A 15124-nucleotide genomic window follows, 5' to 3' on the forward strand; every position below is an offset into this window, starting at 1 on the left:
TCTTGTGTTGTCTATATTGGCACAAGGAATAGAAAAATGTGATTCAAATAGACATGAATAACGCATGTTTAATACTGTCAGTATAAAACAAGTATTACAATGCTACAAAAAGGAAGCAAAATAGCGTAAGCAAACATTATTCCTTCTTTCATCACGACATAGTTGAAAAAGTATCACCGTATATAGAGAGTACATATTTTATATATATTTAAGAAATGGCGTCTATAGTTGTTGCGTTCATGGAGGTATGAACGTGAAAACCGGTGTACATACTGTGTACGTCCGCATAGCGGGTTAATGCAAAATGTGCACATGGCTTTTACTCCATAAACGTAAAAACATATTGAAGTCAATTCTTATAAATAAGTACGCCAATCTCATGAAATTCCTTCAGCATAATAATTAAACAAAAGCCCCGCCCTTAGTATCACCCAATCAGGAAACTGGGCATGTGCTAATTACCTTTCGGATTATGGAAACATTAACGCAAACCTTATTGCTTGGTTAGCCTGTCAAATGCCACGAAATCACTTACAATTTTTATACTATAGTTCCCAAATAAATGATCAGGATATCCCAAACAAGGTAGTACTGAATGACACAACAGAGTTTATACATTGTATACATTGTTTACATAAATATTGCGTTAAACGAAAGGTTAAAAGCAATACAAAGCAACAGTGCTAAAGTTCCTAGCCTTTGTTTTAAAAACAAAACTAACATGTTAGACATGGCAAACATAGGCAAGGTAATAACATAAATATTGCACCATATTATAAAGTTTAAATCGGAAACCTGACTGACAAAATATATGTAAATAACGATATGAGTCTTTGTCCACACATAATATAACCTTGACTAACCAACTCGCACCTGTTACACACATAAACCTTGCAAGATTTAAAAATGGTTTCTGCTCAAGATTTCATTTCAATTTAACGTATCTCTAACACTCATTCAGAACTGCACTTGATATGTCGAAAATGTCACCTCCTTCGCTTGAAGGAGACGGACGAAACAAAGGGTGAACAGAAGCTGCATTTCAAGTCCTGGGGATGTGTCGTGGAGTGCAGACTTCAGATATGTGCACTGGATCGTACAGTGATACAGGCGTCTGGTTACACATGGCAGTTGAGCTATATCTGGCACGTGTTACGGGCGTCTGGTTACACATGGTGGTTGAGCTACATCTGACATGTGATACAGGCGTCTGGTTACACATGGTGGTTAGCTACACGTGACACGTGTTACAGGCGTCTGGTTACACATGGTTGTTGAGTTACATCTGACACGTGTTACAGGCGCCTGGTTGCACATGGTGGCTGAGCTACATCTGGCACGTTTTACGGGCGTCTGGTTACACATGGTGGTTGAGCTACATCTGACACGTGTTACAGGCGTCTGGTTGCACATGGTGGATGAGTTACATCTTACACGTGTTACGGGCGTCTGGTTACACATGGTGGTTGAGCTACACGTGACACGTGTTACAGGCGTCTGGTTACACATGGTGGTTGAGCTACATCTGATACGTGTTACGGGCGTCGGGTTACACATGGTGGTTGAGCTACACGTGACACATGTTACAGGCATTAGGTTACACTTGGTGGTTGAGCTACATGTGTCACACAAGATGGTAGTGCTTGCTACATCTCACACATTAGATGCAGGCATCTGTCCAGACGGTATCTACAACATATGGGTCTAAATGAAAATGATTGCTTGTAGCAGAAAATATATGGGATACAAACACGCCTCTCGCTTCCCATTACGGGACTCATTTGTGTAACAGGTATGGTAAACTACAACGCCAAAGTTTGCTATCGTGTTCTGCAGTTAAATCGCAAAGAATTCGTGGAGAAAATGCGAATAATTCGCAAATAATGTGCGGATACCCTCGAATTTTGGCAAAATATAATGTATTGTATAATAGGCCTAATTAGGAGTTTTATGGGACGATCGTGCCCTTGGTTGGTTCGACGAAATACATGATGTAACCCAGTGAAAGGCTTGCAGGTAATGGTTGATAAACACACACACGTTTTGAAAGATGTTTTGAAGTTTTGAACACTAGTTTCATTGTGATATAACAAGAGAACACTGTTTATACTGACTGTATATTGTATTACAACCATAAAGACAACCAACAAGACAGTCAGGTGTATTGTATTAGACAGTCAAATGTATATTTTTGTATTAGTGTGAACTAAAAGTGCTTTCAGTGCATCACTAGTTTCCTACACCCTAACATACCCTCTTAACTATCAACTTGGTCACGTGTTCCAACACACAAGTTTAATACTGATGACCTAGCTACCTGTAAGATGACGCTTTTTGCTTTTGCAAATAAATTATTAAGAGTTTCCTTATTTGGATGTGTGTAGTTTCACAAAGCGTGTCCAAACAACTAGACATTCCTGAAGTACAATTAAACACACAAAAATGCACAATTCTGGACAGGATTAAACTGAATCCTAAAGAATGTCAAAGCAGGGCCAAACAGGAAAAAGCGATATGCACTATTTTGGTCAGGGTTAAACTAAATCCTAATGAATCTGCAACTAGAGTCAAACAGGACAACGTTAACTCTGTGTGTCACCTTGATACAAGGGCTATGTGGTGGCATATAAACTATGCTTTACACGTGAAGCCTGGTCCTGCACATTGAATATTGATATCCAAGTTTGTAGGTTACCTCGTGTGTGTTACTAAGTCGTTCATATAACATTACATACTTCACATGTTGTCTGTTACGCAGTACACAAGTGTCAGATAAATAATCCTTGTATTTTTTTCTAGAAACTAAACAACACATCCAAGTATTGCCTTCGAGAATGTGTGGGGTGGTAGGCTAGTCTATCAGTGGATGCATTATCTTGTCACGATAAGATTCCGTTTGATGTCCCATAGAGTGTAATTAATGAGAGCCTTTAGTCTGGTGCGTGTAGGGGTACCCCGTCGATATATTGCTGGAAAATATCCTAACTGGGCGTATATTCATATCCACCCACTGGCTCAGAAACAAAACGCTGGTTGACAAACGAGTACATGTTCTTGACTTTACTGTGGCCAGAAACAACTCAATGTATAATGTGTATATAACCCTTAAGCGAAGATAAACCGTTTTATTAAGTTAAATGTGTGTGTAAATATTGAGTGTTAGTATGATATTTAATGAACAAGGTGTTATTGTATTTACATATAGTGTTATACGTTATACAGGAAGATTATCATATAGATATTCAACTTTAGTGACTCTGATCGAAACTTTAGAAATCCCCCACTTGACTATGTTTGGGAACGGGGATGATCCAATTCCCATCGAAAATCGAATGAAATTTAAATGCATTGCCCCTGTTTGTTTGAAACTTTGACATGAGACTTTATATAATTAACATATTCTCACTAGCACGTGTAATGCCTAATTTATCTCCAGCCCTGTTTTTTATAACACACTGAAATGTGCTCGTTGAGATGTGCCCTTAAAAGTCAATGCCTTATATAATTTTTGTACTTTGTACAAATTGTAATTTGTTTATGAGACGCTTACAAGATGTTAGTTAGTATCCATGTTGATTGTTGTTTAACGACGCACTCTGCAATATGTCAGCTATATGACGATGGTCTGTAAATAATCGAGTCTGTACCAGACATTCCTTTGATTGACATGCATCAACCAAGACAGCAACCCTGACCACCCGATCCCTTTTACGACGAGCATAGTCGCCTTTTACGGGTTGCTGAATACCTTTTCTACACTGAATCTTCACAGGTTACATGCTGTTACTAATCATAATTCGTTGTAACTGTATTACATTATATACCTTCCATGAAACATCTTCTTATTAGGTCAATTTACACTTGCATATACACACACATTTGCCTAAGAGCAGGTCTGTCTAATTACAGATTCGGACTAATTTACTGAGCGGGCTATTATCCCTGCTCATGCTATCATAATTTTCTATTTCAATCGGGGCGTTGGTGTAGCCTAGCCGTTAAAGTGTTTGCTTGTCTCGCCGACAGTCCGGTTTCGATTCTTCCACACCTGAATACAGTGTGCGAAGCCCATTTCGGGCGTCCCCGGTCGTGATATTGCTGGTATACTACTTAAAGCGGCGTAAAACCACATTTACCTACTCAATTTCAATCTGATAAATAAGAATAAACATTTGTGCGTGAGTTCAAAAGAACAGAAAACACAATTAAGTATTTGTTATGGCAAATAACTAGCTTGTGTATATTGTTTGTAGCTAGAAAAAGTTTATGACCGGTAAATTATATATGACTTCTTTGATAGGCATTTAGAAGTTCGAGTACTAAGTAAGGATAAGAATTTATGGATGAACAATTGTAATAAAGAAGTTCTTCATCCATAACTTCTTATCCTTACTTAAATTATATATGGTTCATTCTATTACATGTATGCATTTATTAGACAATATTCAGTGTCGTCCGTTTCGCATGAAACACCACAACCCCACTTCCTTATCGGTAAGAGTTATATAATCTGTACTTAGATGTAGTCTGGAAGGTAATTTGAGGTACCGACGTTTACTACAAAATCTGAAAAACTATTGGACCTACTCCTGTCAAAGTTGGTATGAGATTATTAAACAGTCATTCATAACTGGATATTACATTTAAAGACAATCGGTGCATGAATAAAAAATCTGACTATTTAGCTATCACTATATTTCATCAACAACCAGACCTGTTCGTCACGGGCGGAACGAGCATTCATTGAAACAGCCATCTGCATAATGCTACCATAATGTATGACTGTTTAATAGTCTCAAACCAACTTTGACTGGAGTTGGTCCAATAGTTTTTTCAGATATTAACACTCAACACCTTGCATGTGCACTGGCGGTTGAAGGGATGATATTGCATGGGCAGCGTGACCTTGTTGGACTGGTTTGAGGTGTTGTTGACTGGGGTATAGCAACATTATGAAGCCGGGAGCTGAGTCAAATGAGTGTGCATTTTTACGCCGTTTTTAGCAATATTACAGCTTTCACGGCGGGGGACACCAGAAATGGGCTTCACACAATGTACTCATGTGGGGAATGGAACACGGGTCTTCAGTGTGACGAGCGAACGCTTCCAAGTATTAAGCTCATTCACACACGAAGGTAATATTATTCACTTGTGTGTACGCCTTGAAAAAAGTATTACTTAAGAATTTCAACTATTAATAGAGGTTGTTATGAATACAACTTGGTCATTCACAGTTATAGGAGAGTATTTTATAGCTGTGATTGGTACTTTATTGGCAATGTTCATTAAGAGTGGTTTTCACAGAGAAGTCACTTTCTCTTATTCGCTTGAGTCGCTATATGGCTGAAATAATGCCGATGCAACATTAAATTTTACCTCACTCACTCAATCACTCACTTATTCACTTGATATTTAGAATTTACATCCCAGTTCGAAAACAATTTCTAATGTCTTGCTGTAGCTCTGTTACTCAATTCTTTCAAACGGATGGGCTGTTATCATTGACTAATTTATGCAGTCAAACAGATTACAACTTCTTAGATTCTTACCTCCATCAACTGATTACTAATGACAGACACTAATCAATGACATCAAACTTAGCGTTACAAATTATGTGTGGCTAATATAAACAGGTCGAGAGAGAATATATATATGTCAACTTCTGTATTATGAGGAACACTTACTCCTCCATCAGGTGAATATAAGATGATGAAGGAGAAAGCATATACAGTAAACTACGGTTATAACGAACTCAAAGGGACTACTAATTTTAGTTCGTTATAACCGTAGTTCGTTATACGCATATATACAGCATAACTACAGCAGATAGTCGGGACCAAAAAGTAAGTTCGTTATATCCGTCAGTTCGTTATAAGCGTGTTCGTTATAACCGTGGTTTACTGTACTCTGAAAGTGAGTGAGTGAGTGAGTGAGTGAGTGAGTGAGTGAGTATGGTTTTACGCCGCTTTTAGCAATATTCCAGCAATATCACGGCGGGGGACACCAGAAATGGGCTTCACACATTGTACCCATGTCGGGAATCGAACCCGGGTATTCGGCGTGACGAGCGAACGCTTTAACCACTAGGCTACCCGACCGCCCCATATACCCTGAAAGTGTAATGTTCCTCATCATAAAGAAGTTAGCTTCCACAAATTCTCTCTCTTACACATGTATGTGTATTACTTCTAGATGATATTTAAATACTCAATATATTATCCTGTATTCAGATCATAATCCTACTTACATATGTGGTAGATAATTGTGCCCGTGTGCGATAAAACTAATCAGTCCCATATGAGGGGCAAATATTTGCAGAAATCCGCGGATTATCAGTTTTTAGGGCGTAATGTTAATGTATCCATGCAGAAATTTAGCAAATGTCCCGCGGAGTATCTGCGGGGGTTTCGCAGCGTTGTATTGTATATGATTTAACAGCTTTTCCGAGTTTTTTAATTGCCATTGTTGCATAAACTGTCACCCATTCTAGAAATTTGTATAGAATTGTATCAGTAATTTAACAATTAGATCATGAATATTTACGACATCTATTCACAATTTTACATACACTTGAGTGTAACTAGCATCGGTTATAGTGAGTGGGTTTGTTTCACGCCGCTTTTAACAATATTCCACTAACATTACGGCGTGTCATCTTAATGTGAGGGGAAAGCCCGAAGTGTTGCAGGTCTTAGACATTCACAACTTATGTGAAACCCACGAGCACCGGTATGGTACTGACAAACGTTTCTGGCACGCCCAAAGTATGTAACGCAGCACAGTGATTTTTGTCTGTTTGTTTGTTTGTCTGGACCAGACAATCCAGTGATTGACATCATGAGCATTGATCCATGCAACTGGGATCCGATGTCATGCAACAACCAAGTCAGCGAACCTGACCATCCGATCCCGTTAATCGCCTCTTACGACAAGCATAGTCCCCTTTCACGATATTCTACCCCGGATCTTCACGGGCAGCACAGTGAATTATGATGGGCCGCCTGCGCCGCTTGCGCTGTATGTGACATACACATAAAGGGAATGAGTGAGTGTGATTTTTACGCCGCTTTTAGCAATATTCCAGCAATACACATAAAGGGGATGATTTGGGTTGGGTTTAACGCCGTTTTGAACAATATTCCAGTTATGTCACGGCGCGTCAGTTTAATGTGGGAGGAAAGCCCGAAGTGATGCAGGTATCAGACCTTTATCACTTTTGTAAAACCCACGAGCACGAAGCCCAAGGTGCTGACAAAGCTGGAAACATGATCGGGTTGAATGGGGATTCGAACCCACGATCATAGGTTTCTAACGTGCCCATGGGATTCAGCTCTGGACGACTGGGTCACAATTGCCCCCGGGGGATGAAAGAATTGACTCTATCTGTTGTACCTGAGAGGACTGGGCTGGTGACACCACGGGCCTCTGTAGGCGGAACTGAAACACATAAAAAGACAGGTGCTTGCCTCTGTGGTGGTGTAACTCTTGCTACTGGCGAGAATAGTTAGGTATCCTAAAACGTTATTCATTTACGGATATTAAAATCAAGATAAAGATTGTTTCAAAATAAACAAGCCTCTTATATGTGTGTGAGATACATTTAAACATAGGCATGGCGCGCTGAATGTTACACAATCTGTCTCAGTTTGTTTGTTTGCTGTTTAACGTCGCACTCAGCAATATTATAGATATATGACGGCAGTATGTAAATAATCGAGTCTGAAACAGACAATCGCGTGATTAATATCATGAGCACCGATGTACTCAATTGGGATATGATGAAATGCATCAACTAAGCCAGCGAGCCTGACCACCCGATCCCGTTAGTCGCCTCTTACGACAAGCATGGTCGTGTCTCAGTGGATGAAGACCTTGTATAGGGGTATATTAAGATATAGTATTGGGGTATGAGGCAAGCAGTGGTATATGGAGACACTGACTCGGAGTATCCAGACACTGGTGTGGTGTGTGAAGACACTGTAGCCTATGGTGTCTCAGCCTCGGGGAACTGAGACTTGGTGACAGTGATACTGGTTTGGTGTATCGAGACAATATCTGTATGGATCTGTATGGATTGAGAGATATATGGAGACACCACCTCGGTGTATAGAGGCACTAATTTAGTGTTCGGAGGCGCAGCCAACGTTTAAATAAACAATGCTGTGTTGTATTGAGAACGGACTCCGTATATAGAGACAATGACATGCTGTACGGAGACACTGTCTGGGTGGAATGGACACTGTTGTACTATACTTACATCTTCATCGGGTTTGAGAGTCTTGTACAGGAAGTCCCAGGAGAAGTTGGAGCCGCGATCAGGGTTGTGGTCGTCCTCCCCTTGCACAGCCGAGGACGGCGTTGCTGTGAAATGGATGAAACACAGCCTTGGTTTTTGTGTTTGTTTGTTTGGTTGTTGTTTTATGTCGCCTCGGTAATATTCCAGCTACATGAATATGACGGCGGTATGTAAATAGTCGAATCTGGACAAGACAATTGACATCATGAGCATCAATCTACGCAATTGGGATACGATGAATCAGCGAGCCTGATCACACAATCCCGTTAGTCGGCTCTTAGGACAAGCATAGTCGCCTTTTAAGCATTGGTTGTTGAGGACCTATTCAGCCTTGGATCTTCACGGGTCCACAGAATGTGTCGCAGCTGAAGCCGCATTCATAAATATTCAACCCAAACACCGAACAGTGAGACGTCTAAACATTATTTATGAAATAAATTTTGCTGTAGTGTAAAAAAGAATAATTTCGCCCGGAACTTTTAGAGTTAATGCACAAAGACACTTGGGCCCGAGATCTTTGGTGTTTCAATAGTTCAGGGCCCAGTCCCAAAAGCGATCTCAGCCGTGAGACGATTGTAAATTATTAATTAAATACTTAAATTAGACTTACGATAATCGTAGCTCACGCATCACTTTGTGTAAAGGTCCCAGGACAAGAAGGTGAGGTTTTAACTTATATCGTGGCAATAGTCACCATTAACGTTTGTTTGATACACCCTTGTCTGTTTCTCCTTCCCACGACTGCCAACGCTAAAAGGTGTTTTATTAACCTCACTGTACGAAACTGTTTAACCGATCGACAATTGATGTGGATGTGCAATTTTGATTGACAGGAATGACAATATTACAGCGTCATTACGTCAGCGAATTATAACGTAAATACACACATGCACTTGCAGGAAAATGCAGTCGGCGCCTTTGACCTTTTGGAGAATAATTGTTTTCGTAATATATATGTAACGTCATCAATAACCGGGCTCCAGATACGTTATGATTCACATTGGATATTGATAGTTTTTGCTGGTTATTTCATATTTTTGTATCCTCTTGGACCCATTGCTTAAAACGCTATTTCATCTGACTAAGTTGCATCTATTCATGTGATACCCCAAGGAAATCACATGTCACATACGATCAAAACAGATACATTTCACGTTTACATGATAATTGCATGCATTTGATCATTTACGCAAATAAGCAGATCATCTCGAGCCATCCAAGGATGTTTCGGGCAACACTATTGCTGTGAACATGCAACACACTATATTGCTTTGGCCTACACATTCACAGAAGGTTCTAACAACCCGAATTACCCGGATGAAACTGCACCTTCCCAACCGTACCCCTACCACCACACAATGAATAATGGGCAAGTAAAGGCATTCCAAAACACGTCGATGTACTGCTGCTGCGTCTCTAAGGCGTGCCAGAAACCTCTGATCGTGGGTTCCGATCCCGAATCATGTTTCCAGCTTTGGTAGCACCATACCCGTGTTCGCGGGCTTCACCAAAGTGATAAACGGCTACGGCCTGCATCACCTCGACCGTTTCCTCCCACATCAAGCTGACACGCCGTGATATAACTGGAATAATGTTCAAAACTGAGTTAAACCAACTCACTCACTGCTGCCTTCACTAAAATATCTACAAAAGCTGAATGTTCCCTGCATACGTACGGGCATCGACTCTGGTCATGCTTGGTGTAAACTCCAGTGGACCACTCTTCTTGGTGGACCGGTAGAACCTCAAGTTGGAAGCGCCCCCTAGCGTTGTCCCCTTAAATGTGTTGCCTGGGGTGCCCCAGTTGTTGTAGTATTTATTATACATCCCATGCATGACGTCATCGTTGTCCATACTACGACGCCCACGACTTCCAATCGTAGATGTCCAACTCCCGAAAGCTTGTCTTATATTATACCTGCAGTTGAGAGGTATGTTGAATATTAGTACACAAGGTTCTCCAATAAATCTATCTAATACGCATATACTAAACTTGTATGTTTCACAACGAAAACTGGGCCTTAAATATCACTTCACAATAATCTGTAAACGTCTCACAAACTACATAATTATTACAAATATTTGTTTCTCATTTCTAAAATTGTCTGTCGAATGCGTGAAAATATTCCCTAATATACATACCAAGTTCAGTGTCCAAGAAAAGATGCCCTGGCTTACTGTATCCTTTGAGGCATACATTGTACCTGTATCTTGCGTTCGAGGTATATTGGGCAATATTTTACGCCGCTTTCAACACTATTGAAGCATTCATCGTTTATTGTGCCAAGTGTAGTCAGTTATCACTGAGCTATCTGAAGCCTCATGTAAATGTATGGCTTCGGAGCCAAGGAGTTATCTGGTGCTCACAGACTTGCCACACCGAATCCCTGAATGGCTACACACAATGTGTGAACGCCAGAGAATAATCAGTCTTTTATCCAACAAGAGCGATTCCAATGGTCGTAAATGTAAAATAGCGGAGAAAATGATATGAATGGATCATCCGTACGGTGGCCCATAAGGGACATGGAGACTGTTTATCGTAACCTTTTGCAAATTAACACGATTTGTCTTACAATATCTGATAAAACATGTGTAAAGAAGATATTCAATCGCTGAAAAGTGTAACGAAAATGTCAAAAACTAAAATGAAAATGTCAAAAACTGAAATGAAAATGTCAAAAACTAAAACGAAAATGCAGAAAACTAATTCCACCTCGGTGAAAATAGTTTTCTGTGGTTTCATTTTAGTTTTTGACATTTTCGTTTTTGTTTTTGACATTTTTATTTTAGTTTTTGACATTTTCGTTTTTGTTTTTGCAGTTTTCCATTTTAGTTTTTGACATTTTCGCTTCACATTTTAGCGACTCAAAGGCTTCATGAAGGAACATTTTCCATGTTTTCGGTTGTTTTTATACATGATTTATCACATATTTGTATGACATATTGTGTTTATTAGCAAAAGGTTACGGTAAAAGTAAGTGAAAAATCAAAATATTCAAAAACAGACTACATGTCCCTTATGGGCCACCGTACATCTGTGATGACACCAGGTGTTCGCAACATGGGTAAGCATTTCCAGCCCTACCGGTTTCATTAACCCTCATCGAACATTTGTTTTAGCAAGAGTATTACGCTATTGAAGTCTTCGTGAAAAGAGCATGCTCGATTGTACCTCAAAAGGTGGAAACTGCAAACTCTGGAGCTGGTGGGATATAAGGGGACATGAAAGGGACATTGACTTTTGGAAAGTTGAAGTTATCCCTCTTGTCAAACAGTCTGGTGGTCACTCTGGATCTTTATTGATATACAGATTTCTAAATATGAAACAGATGTGGCGGTTTCCCTGGTCTCTTATATTTCTAGTTCAAGTGGGTAAATCAGTGGAGCGGAACTGGCTATTTCACCATTATTGAACCATTTCAGGTCATCAATATACCGGATGTTTAAATTAATCTTCTTGTCTAGATTCCCTTATTTGAATTTGCCAATCCTAGCAGACATTTCGATTCATTTCGATTCATATGCATGAAATAATTTTAGCACAGCAGTGGCCCATGGGGATGCCTACTTCTTGCCTAAATGTCTTATCCCTCTACCTTTTCAGAGATACACAATTTAGCCGTCACGCTAGATTGTCTGACTAATTGAACACCCTACCCTTGCTCCAGAAAGAGCATATTGGTTACAGCTTTTTATATGATATATGTGAATTCCATCATCGTTTCAAACCTCCAGACCATGATAGTCCTTTGTAACGTCAGTTAGAGGCATCGCGACTTGTTATTATTGCAAATATGAAGAAGGTCTTTCGGTTCTAACTTACGGATCATTTTCGTTGACCAATACATCTCCTCTGCTGTTGCGTTTCCTGTGGAGATATACACCCATCACAGCGATGAAGACGACAAAGATGATGAATAAGGGGATTCCAACGCCGAGTCCAACAGCCAGGGAGATAGAGAGTTCTAATGAAAGTGCTTATTGTTTAGTAACATGATACCTAAACAGCAGAATGATTCATTATCAGACAGTTGATGAATACAGATAAACACCTTTCAAAAGAATGAAAGAGAAACACAAACAATGTTTCAATAGGTCTCAAAGTAGACAGAGATCGACACATAATTATATAAGAAATATATTGTAAAATATATCTGCCATTAAGACAGTTGTGAGTAACATGGGTAGTTAGTGAAGACAAAATTGTGAACCATCCTCTTCCCTGTTTTCATTCATTACAACGTGTTGAGAGTTCAAGACCGTGCAATTTCTTTCCAAGAGCCATTTTCATAGCATATCGTTATGTGGGTAGAAATTTGGATAGTATCCATTTAAAAACCCATTCTAAAACATATTTCATTCAAATTCAGGTGATCTGGTAATAAGTGCCACTACCTTGGTAGTTAGTGGGGCTCGAGCTGGTGCTGGAGCTAGTGCTGGTGCTGGTGCTGGTGCTGGTGCTGGTGCTGGAGCTGGAGCTGGTGCTGGTGCTGGAGCTAGTGCTGGTGCTGGTGCTGGAGCTGGAGCTGGAGCTGGAGCTGGTGCTGGAGCTGGTGCTGGAGCTAGTGCTGGTGCTGGTGCTGGTGCTGGTGCTGGTGGCACTACTTTGGTGTTCAGTGGTTGTGACATCGGACTTCCGTGGGACTGTCGTTACAGAGAAAGGTTATTCATGATATGAGACAACATTGAATTTACTGTGTTTGTCGTGTGCTTAGTACAAATCATCTTTAAATCATTTCAGGATATATTTTATCTATTAGAGGCATTCATCAAGAATATTTTTCATCTTTAACACTATCCGTTATTCCCATTGTAACATCATCGAGTATGTGACTTATTTAAGTGGCATTTGGAAGTTGGTATGATGAACAAGGGAGGTAATTTTATGGACATACAACTTCTTTATTACAATCAATTTGATGTTTCGGTGTAGATCCTAACACCGTTGTGAAGCATGATAACAGTACGTTTTATTATCTACACCGATACTTGCTTGATAACATTGTTATTTTCTACATGGAAACGTCGCATTCATTGTAATGAAGAGTGAGTGAGTATGGTTTTACGCCGCTTTTAGCAATATTCGAGCAATATCACGGCGGGGAACACCAGAAATGGGCTTCACACATTTTACCCATGTCGGGAATCGAACCCGGGTCTTCTGGGGGACTGTAATATAGAAGTTGCTTATCTAAAGAGTTATCTCCCTTGTTCGTCCAATATATCGATGAAGCCGTTGAATAAATACTCACTAACCCATTGTAAAAATGAAACATTATGCATGAAATCAGTATTTCAACGCACTGTTTAAAGAACTTAATAACTATGAAAGAACTAACTGGCGATGCAGGTTACGTTATCAGAATGTAAACGGAAGCCGGTGTGGCAGTAACAGAAGTAGCCACCGTCGGTGTTGTTACAGTAACTGTTCTGTGTGCAGATCTTGTGACGTATAGGCGTACACTCATCAAATATACATGTTTTGCAGTGTGGACGGCGCTGTTGAAAACATGTTCATGCATTGTAAAATAAATATCAGGATACACATGTCCATGCACTGGTGTCAACAGTATTTGTGTGAATAATACAACATATATACGCAACACACACATGCATTTTCACTTGCCAAGCATTCCATATCTAACCTGATATTTGTCAAACGCTGGGATTATTTAACTCGCCTTTAAATTCAGATGCATTTTGGGCGGAAAAAGAAAGAAAAAAATGTCAATTACGTTGTGAAGACAATTAACATACCTTCACATCGTATAAAAAGTACATTATGTTGAGGAGTCCTCTAACATACCTTCACATCGTATAAACAGTACACAGTACATTATGTTGGGAAGACCTCCAACATACTTTCACATCGTGTAAACAGTATACATTTTATTATGTTGGGAAGACCTCTAACATTCCTTCACATCGTGTAAACAGTACACACCACATAATGTTGGCACAGTACACAGTACATAATGTTTGGAAGACCTCTAACATACCTCCACATCGTGTAAACAGTACACAGTACATTATGTTGGGAAGACCTCTAACATACCTTCACATCGTGTAAACAGTATACAGTACATTATGTTGGGAAGACCTCTAACATACCTTCACATCGTGTAAACAGTATACAGTATATCATGTTGGGAAGACCTCTAACATACCTTCACATTGCTTTTTATCCGGGTTATGGCTGTATCCTTTCTCACAAGAACAATTAAACGAATCCGCAGTGTTCGTGCAAGTTACTCCTTTACCACAAACGTCATATATGCATTCGTCCTCATGTTTAGTACAGTTATGTCCACTCCAGCCTTGCATACAAAAACACGCCCCGCTGGTGTGGTTACAGTTGCTTGTGTTGGCTTTGGGACCGCAAGTACACCTCTCCGTACAGTCAAGCCCCCAGGTTCCACCTGAACATGCTGTTTACAGAGAAACAATTCCGTCAAATAAATTCCAACATGTCACAGCAATTATACGTAGATTTTTAGATTTAAGTCTGGTCGATAATTCCTCGAGTAATCAGTTTGCAGCATTTTCTCGTGAAAAATATTCATTACCACGGTTTGCGTAAGGGAAGGGTATTTGTTTTGTCACGTGTGTCACGTGACATTCCATGAAACGCATGTCATACTTCTTCTACCAGCATGGCACAAATGTGACGTCAATGTCGACAATGGGGATGCATTTTAGGGTATTCCAGTTAATATTAAGGAGGTCGTCAACATATTTTTTAAAACTTCATTTCAAGCGTCAAACGATGAGAAACCTTAAACTGACACACCAAGCTTTATTCCAGGTTCTTTGTATTGAAACTCG

General features: G+C 39.8%; 2 protein-coding genes across 2 annotated transcripts in view; both read right to left on the reverse strand.

Annotated features, from left to right (window-relative positions):
• On the reverse strand, nt 1-12739 carry LOC139463840 (uncharacterized). Its single transcript, XM_071245215.1, has 6 exons — nt 12695-12739; nt 12123-12264; nt 9973-10214; nt 8258-8361; nt 7393-7437; nt 1-1689 (listed from the first exon to the last, which is right to left on the reverse strand). The coding sequence occupies exons 2-6, from the start codon at nt 12185-12187 to the stop codon at nt 1654-1656; spliced, it is 492 nt and encodes a 163-aa protein (XP_071101316.1). The 5' UTR covers nt 12188-12264; nt 12695-12739; the 3' UTR covers nt 1-1653.
• The window catches only part of LOC139464174 (mucin-like protein), a 26336-nt gene continuing 23877 nt past the window's right edge, over nt 12666-15124 (reverse strand). The window contains exons 21-22 of the mRNA XM_071245701.1: nt 14467-14727; nt 12666-12943 (exon numbers count right to left, since the gene is read on the reverse strand). Coding sequence (XP_071101802.1) covers nt 12666-12943; nt 14467-14727 — 539 coding nt within the window. The remainder of the gene's footprint in view (nt 12944-14466; nt 14728-15124) is intronic.

Source organism: Haliotis cracherodii, unplaced genomic scaffold, assembly GCF_022045235.1.
Source record: "Haliotis cracherodii isolate W230 unplaced genomic scaffold, xgHalCrac1.p SCAF_16, whole genome shotgun sequence".
Lineage (NCBI taxonomy): Eukaryota > Metazoa > Mollusca > Gastropoda > Lepetellida > Haliotidae > Haliotis > Haliotis cracherodii.

Bases quoted from the DNA above. Each gene is read 5' to 3' on its own strand.
- LOC139463840 (XM_071245215.1), bottom strand. From the start codon at position 12,187: ATGGGTGTATATCTCCACAGGAAACGCAACAGCAGAGGAGATGTATTG. The intron at 8,362-9,972 runs GTACGTATGCAG...TCCATTTCACAG, and splicing joins CATGACCAGAGTCGATGCCC to CAACGCCGTCCTCGGCTGTG. The intron at 7,438-8,257 runs GTAAGTATAGTA...TATGTGTTTCAG, and splicing joins CTCTCAAACCCGATGAAGAT to TTCCGCCTACAGAGGCCCGT.